At 34.1% G+C, this 8,093-nt stretch overlaps 1 protein-coding gene across 1 annotated transcript; it reads right to left on the bottom strand.

Annotated features, from left to right (window-relative positions):
* Positions 1-1,420: 1,420 nt before the first annotated feature.
* LOC111186101 (N-heparan sulfate sulfotransferase 4) lies at positions 1,421-7,736 on the bottom strand. Its single transcript, XM_089911242.1, has 2 exons — positions 6,759-7,736; positions 1,421-1,819 (listed from the first exon to the last, which is right to left on the bottom strand). Exons 1-2 carry the CDS (start codon positions 7,734-7,736, stop codon positions 1,421-1,423), a joined length of 1,377 nt encoding a protein of 458 aa, XP_089767368.1.
* Between the last annotated feature and the right edge of the window lie 357 nt (positions 7,737-8,093).

The following is an 8,093-nucleotide window of genomic DNA, read 5'->3' as shown; positions in this document are numbered from 1 at the left end:
AATATCGTTTCTCTTCCTTTGTTCCCATTGCCCATAGTAATGTTGTCATGGCACATATTGTATTCTGCCTCGTAATGTTGATAATTGTGAATATGTCTTGCCTATACTACTGAAATCAAGAACCTAATATTTCACATATTTGTGTAAACTCTATAGTGAAGAATATACAGAGCCCATAGGTGAGAAATAAGTGATTTGAGCATTGAATTAAATTATATTAAGTTAATATATAAACTGTAAATGTTTTTAGCTGAATGCCCAGTTTGGAAGAGATATTACTGGTGTATATTTTCTCACGTTTTTCATTCTTATCATTTAAAAGTGTACTTTCATATAATTTTGACTTTTTTTTTAAAGTGGAGAAAGACCCTATTTGCTTCCATAAAGGAATATTTATTTGGAAAAATAGTTTTTCCTTCCATTGACAGAGTTAAATATATGGCTACTTGAAAGAATTCAGAAGAAAAAAAAAACCTGGGACATTTACATTGAGACTTTAGATGAAAGAAAGATAATTACAATTAAATATACCCTGTACAGTGGCTGTCCTCCTCCGAGTATATTTGAGGACAATATTGACTCTGCCAAAATACTTATATGTAGCTTCTCTTTCCAGTCAAGTCAAACTCTACTTACATGAAACATCTTAAATGCACCCCAATGTTCATAGCAGCATTATTTACAATTGCCAAGATATGGAAGCAACCTAAATGTCCATGAACAGATGAATGGATAAAGAAGCTGTGGAATATATATATATATATATATATATATATATATACACACACACACACACACACACAATGGAAAACTAATCAGACATAAAAAAGAACGAAATTTTGCCATTTGCAGCAACATGGATGGACTTGGAGGGTATTATCCTAACTGAAATAAGTGAGACAGAGAAAGACAAATACTGTATGATATCACTTATATGCGGAATCTAAAAAATACAACAAATTAGTGAATATAACAAAAAAGAAGCAGACACAGATATAGAGAGCAAATTAGTGGTTACCAGTGGGGAGGGGAAGGAGGGGAAACATAGGGGTGGGGGAGTGGGTGGCACAAGCTATTGGGTGTAAGATCGGCTCCAGGATGTACTGTACAACATGGGGAGTGTAGCCAATATTTTGTAATAACTGAAAATGGAAAACAAACTTTAAAAAATTGTATAAAAAATTAAAAAAATATATTTCCCAGCTGAAAAATAAATTTAAAAAACATTTTAATTGACACAGTAATTCTCTCTATGTTTATATAGAACATGGATCATTCTTATAAGTCTTTGATAGTACCTGCTTTTTTTTTTTGAACCAATTGAGTGTCTTCAAGTAGTACATAAACTTCTTGCATCTGGGCACCTAAGGAGGTTCTAAATGCAATTCTTCCCTGGATATCTAAAGAATGTGAGTCAGTGTCAGGGCTGTAGTTTCACACAAGTCTTGCTGATGGGTCCTCTCTCCTTTATAGGATTATTGTTGTGATTGAGTTCCTGCTTCCAGGTCTCTGTCATGTTCTCTCTGCCAAACTCCATGTTGTCAAATTCCACCTCTTCCACAATCTTCTGTTTGTTTTTTTCAGAAAGAAGACTTATGCCCACAAACCTTATCCATTCATTCTGCTGTGAAATATCCCAATAAATGTTGACCCCCATCTGCCTGGGCCACTGCCTAGCTCTTATGCTACACTTGCTGATTGCATGCTGGCTCACTTGCTTAGAAGCTGCCGAGGAGCTTTCAGATGCTGCTTGATTAACTCTGACGGGCCATCCATCCAGTTCCTGCTGCCTGGACTGTCCTGCATTGTCGAATCTATACTGGTTGATAATGTATCAAATCTGAAGTCCATCTACCACATACCAACCTTTCCTGTTAGGCTCCTTTCCTTTTTTTGATTGTGATTCCATTTATTCTAAGATATCACAGATTCTTTAAAAAATGTTTATTAAGTTGTCAAATATAACAACTTGTTTCAGTTACAATTGTAAAATGTTAGAAAACTAGTCTTCAATTGCCACTGTAGCCTCTCATCATCTCTGTTGATGCTCATAGAACCAATAACTTTCTATTTTCTTGGTCACTTCTTTAAATATCATGAGATTTCTTTCTTTTTCTCTTCCAACCCTTACTCAAATCTATAACAAGGGTCTTAACTTCTCTTCTATGCTAGATTTCTTTTTTCCTATTAATAGTAATCTGGCTCCTGTTAAACATGGTAACTCCTACAAGTTTGAACTGGGATTTTATTTAGATATTTACATTAATAATAAAAAAAACCTTTCTCAAATATTTTCATCATATCATTTCCTTGTTTAAGAACAGTTTTCAAATAGCTATTGGGACTAACCAAAACTCATTTCTCTGTATTTTAAGACCCTCTATTAACTGTCTTCTTTATATCTATTAACTTAACATCTCTGTTTTAGTCATTCAATTTGCACAATTTATTACTTTTGCACTATAAATCTTTGAACCTATGATTTTCAGTGCAGGAAATATGGAGTCAAACAACTGCATAAAGACATCCAAATTAAGACACTGGTAAATTGCTTTATCTGGACCAAACCTTAATACCAGTCTATGTATATAGATCCATTAAAAACACTACGTGGGGGAAAGAGTCAAACGAATTAGTCAGCTAGCCGCTTATTTTGGACTTCAGGTTTATAACATAGATTTTTTTTCTCCTATTTTTGCCTCTGACTCAAAATATATATATCACTTGTTTTGAGACAAAACTCAAAACTATCCTTAAATTGTTCTTTTTTAAAGTAGTAAGTTCAATTCTGAGACTAATTAGTTCTGCACTCACCAAACAGTTAAAATACAGTGTAATGACTGTCAATACAATATTTTCAAATCAGGTCTAAGATTACTTATTACATATGTTGAGACATAATTAGATGTATGGGAAAAAACAGTTTCACCACCTAATTTTGGAGTTGACTCATGTACACGAAGAAGATAAGTGGCAGTTAAGGTCAGTGATTATTTAAGGACACAGTTTCAGCTTGGGTCATTAGGGCATCTGTTGCCTTCTCATAAGAAATTGGACTTGAGATAGCTTTTGAAATATGAGTAGATTCAAGGAAAGTATTTTAGCGAAGGCTTAGAAGCTGAGAAAAGAGGTGAACGTAAACACTATCAATCCATCGAAGGGGAATAGACAGTGGGCTAGCCTAACAGAAACAATGTATATTGAGTAGTAGTAAGAATAGATGTTGAAAAGGTAAATTGAGCTGGATTACATAGGACCTTAAAATAAAGTCTGGATTTCTCAGGCAGATAATGTCTTAAATATAGTCTTATACAGAGTAGATGTCCAATGAATAAATGGATGCATTTCTCCAAGAAATCTAAAGACATATAAAGTGCTAATAATGGTACCTTGTTGCCAACAGAGAGAATAATGACAGGTCAACAGAATTGATGAAAGCACCAGAATTATTTATAGCATCAATAATATATTTGATTTCATTTCCAGTGTGGAAGCTTACATTCACCATCGAGAAAGAGCATTTATTCTGTCTTAGGGAAACTGAAAAAAAGAACATATTTTCTCAATTCTATCAAATTTCTATGACTATACCAAGTGTTAACAACCAAGGGTAAAACATTGTTCATAGAAATCAGGTTAGTGGTCTGCAAGAAGACTTTTTAAATTAAGTTTTTAATAATCAGGATGGCCCTTTATTATTTTACTTTTCTCTAAAAAATGCATTATCACTCAACTGATATCACTTTGGGAATGAACATTACCTACACGTAAGTAAGGCCATGATGAAAACAAGAGTTACTTTCAAAACCAAGAAACAGTAAATTCAAGTGTATAAGACATCACCCTCCATAGGGTGATGAAGGTCATCTTGCTAATAGAGCTTTAGATTTACAGGAAATATTTCATGATGGCCTTGAGGACCACACAGAAATATTAACAAGTGAAAACATGACGATATTTTCTGACTTCATTCATAGCTAATATTTCACAATCTTTCAAAATACAGTTAGTTTCTACAAGTTTCTATACATTAAATTTCACTCATATCTTGAATTTTTAGATACACAGTGAAATTTAATTAACAGTCAGATGACAGTTACTGAAACTGAGCTTAATTTTGCTTGCCTTAGAAATGGACATATTAATTTCTATATCAGTGGCTTTGGTCAGATGAGGGCATGATGAAATAAGATAAAGCACATAAATCTCAAAAAACCCCCACAAAACCTAGATATACTTTAGTTTAGATACGGCAGAACCATGTAGTGGAAAGAATATGGACTTTCAAGTTCAGTTGAAAAACTTGCATTCTTTTCACTGCATCAAATTCTGTGCCTTAAAAACACTAATTCTTTAACAGTATGATCCAGAATCTCTACCACAAAGTGAGAAAATTGGCTCAAATAATAATATGCGAGTATATGTTTTGTCCATAGAGTGAGGTGGTGCTGCAGTCAAGGCCATGTTTGAATTTGTTGTTGATTGCTCCCAGCTATGTATTCCCAGTCCAATCATGGGAGTGGCCTGAGGAAGGTCCAATCATGCACATAGCCAAGGTTTTTCAACCCTAACCCTCCAGCTTTCCTCAATTTGTTCTATTGAGGAACAGCATACTTCTACTCTCTAGTTTAGAATAATATAGAAAAATGTCACTAGCTATCCAACACCCTAGCTCTGGAAAATTTGGGGAGATTTTGAGGGAGGATGGATTTCTCCTCATCTATCAGTGTGCAAAGAAATCTTACACCACCAGAAAAGGAACATGAGGATGAAGAACTGGTAGTATGCAGAGCTTTTCTACACACAGTTCAAGATTCTTTCCCACAAAATCATATTTATCCAAAAAATAATAGTCAAAAGAGAAATCAAATTCCCAAGACTAGAACTATAATTTTTATATTGAAAAACAGTATTCCCTATTGACCTATAAGTAACCCAACAAGTTATTTCAGTTCCAGTCAAGTTTCTGATATTCTTTGGTTAATAGTTCTGAGCAAGAACCAGATACAACACACAAAGGGGCAGAAAAGAGTATTTTCTTCAAAGTGACAGTTAACTTAGCATGGGCATGTGTGTGTGTGTTTGTGTGTGTGTGTATAGAATATACAATTACTTTACATATGCACATACATACACACTATATATATATCTATATATATATACACACGTAACTTTTCTGATTCTTTATCTGTCTGTGGCATTGTTCCAGCCTTTGTTAAATTTTGGTATTCTGTTATTTTGTTTGGGGTTATGTCATTCAAGAAGTCCTCAGTAATCCTTGAATATTAGATGAGTAGTGGTGAATAGCTATTTGTTTTCTATTGAGAATAAGTGATAGAGCTGAATTTGAGGTGGAAAAATTTGTTAAGAGTTATAAAGAACTTTTTCAATTCATACAGTTTATTAGACTAAAATTAGGAAACTTTTCCTTTCAGGATTTCAGGATAGGAATCACTCAGAGAACCATTTGAAGCACATGACCTTGCCTTAAGTTTTTGATTTTAAAATTAAAATAAAACTAGAATTTACATTAATTAAAAGGAATAGTAAATACAAAAAAAGCATAAGTAAAAAAAAAAAAGAAAACTCTAGACAGAATTCAAGAGGGATCACTTAATCCCTTTACAACAATACTCAAAATAAAATATTTGGATCCCAGTCAAGTGATACTTCATTCAGTGGCTCATTAAAAACAGAGTTCACTGGTCCACATGCATTTTGAAGATTTTTAAAAAGTTAACTTATTTCACTGGTTTTAATAATATTTTATTATAATGGTCATAAGCTGTTAGGATGGGGAAAAAAGCTGTTATATTGAGGTTTCATCTTTGGAGGATAAAAAGCCTAACAGCAGAAATACAAAAAAGATGACATGATCTTAACAATCTCTAGTTCCTTTATTATTCTAAGCTGTGTTCTATTATTTTTGTTTATATGCTTGCTAAAATTACTTGTTCACAGAAAGAATTTGATTATATATAAAACAAGATAGGCACAAGTGAAACTCTTGAATCAAGATGATAAAAAAGGGAATTATTCTCAGAATTACCTACCCACCTTAGTAAAACATATTTGGCTTTTCCTTTATCTGATAGCAATCACAGGGTGAATTTGTTATACTGAAGCCAACTTGACCTTAGCCTAGAAGTGCTACCAGTTAACACTGCTGTGTTACCCAAAATGATGTGATAATAGAGATAGTGATGGTAGCTCCTGAGGTCAAGTCTAATACCACATCCCCTATAAAACTTTTTTTTTCATATCTATATTTACAAATGTATGAACATTTCGTATAGACAAGCACTATGCTTACTTGTTATATAAAAGTCTTGGGCTGCTTCTCTATCTTATATTTTAACCACCATTGTCAAACCTAAGTAGGGCAGGAGGATCTGTCCAGCGATAGATTTTCATGACTGTTATTAGTCTTACTGCTACAAACTGCAACATGTGTGGAGTAATGGAGGCTGTTCTATGGGGTGTTGGCTGGGATGGGCAAAATCTAAAAGAGGCAAGGAGATTAAGTTCAAATACTCTTTAGGATATTTTAGTTCTATGCCCCTCTGAAGCATTTTGGGGGTAGGTGAGGAATGGTTAAGGCTTAGTTTAAGTTTTACTTTTAATGCTTATTTTATCTCAAATTTACTGCATCTTAAAGTTTTGAGTAATTAGAAGTCTAAAATATTCAAAATTCTATTTCATCAATACCACAGAGTTAGTGAAAGAAAAATAATCATGTGATTTATAAATGTTCTTACCTTCACATCTTTGACATTCATCCTTGTCCCTTCCTTCCCAACAAAGATATCATCAATGTCCACAAGGATATACCTGTCCAAAGACAATGTCAGTCTCTTCCCTGACAAGAAGGAGATGGCATCTATGAAGATGAGCTTGTGCAGCCAAAAGTTTAAGTTGTTGCCAAAGAGAACTCGCTGAATTCCATCATGAAGCCCCAGATCCTGAATCACCGTCGCATAGAGTGGTTTGCTGGAGAAGAATGAAAGGGATTTTTCTGTCTGTAATTCAGTTAAAAGCACAGGCTGGTAGGTTGAATGATTATACTGGAAAATTGTCCAGTCTTCCCCAGGAAGAGGGCCTTTCTCAACCTTAGGGGCTTTGGTAATATGCAGCAAAGGAGACTGAGGGTTGACAAAACAGTCCTTTAGAGCTAGGTTATTGAAAAGGTTTAATGGAAAACCTTTTAATTGTGTACTTGGTGAGCTGTTTTCATTGGCTTTATGAAAACCAATTATACTAACACTGTATTCCACACAGTATTTTTCTAAAAGCTCTCGATTCCATGAGTCCATGCTGACATACTTCAGAATATTTTCATAAATAACTAAAATATATTTCCCTTTGCCATTATCTGTTAGAGGGGGTATGTCTCCCTTGCCAGGGGCAATGACCATATGGAACTGAAATCGGCTGGACTCCAAGATAGCGATAATATCTTGACCAAGTTGAGAGTACTGGCTCTCCACAAACAGGAGGACTGTAGGATCAGTTTTGGATGTATCAATAGGTTTGACTGTCTTCAGCTCCATTGACCGATATGGTAGGATTTTAACGTCAGTACATTCTGCTGCTGCAGTGGTTTCCATAAGTGTCATTTCCTGTTTATAGCCAGAGTAGAGGAAATAGGCAGAAATGACAATGCTCACCAAGCAAAAGGTGGCTAAGAGAACAATCAATGTTCGAAAACTTCTCCGAAGCTTCACAACAAGATTCATTTTTTAAAATACTGCTTTGGAAGCTTTTTCCAAGTTCTTTTCCTAAAGTGCCATAGTAAATAAAGTATGAAATGGTACAAATGCTACTTCCCACAAGTTCATGTAACCATTGCAAACCATGTAAAATGTTTGATGGGATTGCAAGCAAGTTAAATTTGAAGGACAGTGGACTAGGAAAGTAAAAGTTGAAGAGATTTTGAATATGTCCAAAACCAAATGTTGCTGTAGAGTCCTCTAAACATTACCTGAAAAAGAGGAGAAATATAATGACTAAAACAAAAATAGTAATATAAGTATTTTCGTGTATACCTATGCTGATATATAAGAAACATACATATTAAAGATAAATTTAGTATG

Source organism: Delphinapterus leucas, chromosome 5, assembly GCF_059928025.1.
Source record: "Delphinapterus leucas isolate spDelLeu-1000000601 "Yukka" chromosome 5, BTC_Dleu_Yukka2, whole genome shotgun sequence".
NCBI classification, from domain to species: Eukaryota; Metazoa; Chordata; class Mammalia; order Artiodactyla; family Monodontidae; genus Delphinapterus; species Delphinapterus leucas.
The sequence above is the reverse complement of the archived record's forward strand: the minus strand, read 5'-3'. Positions and strand labels throughout refer to the sequence as shown.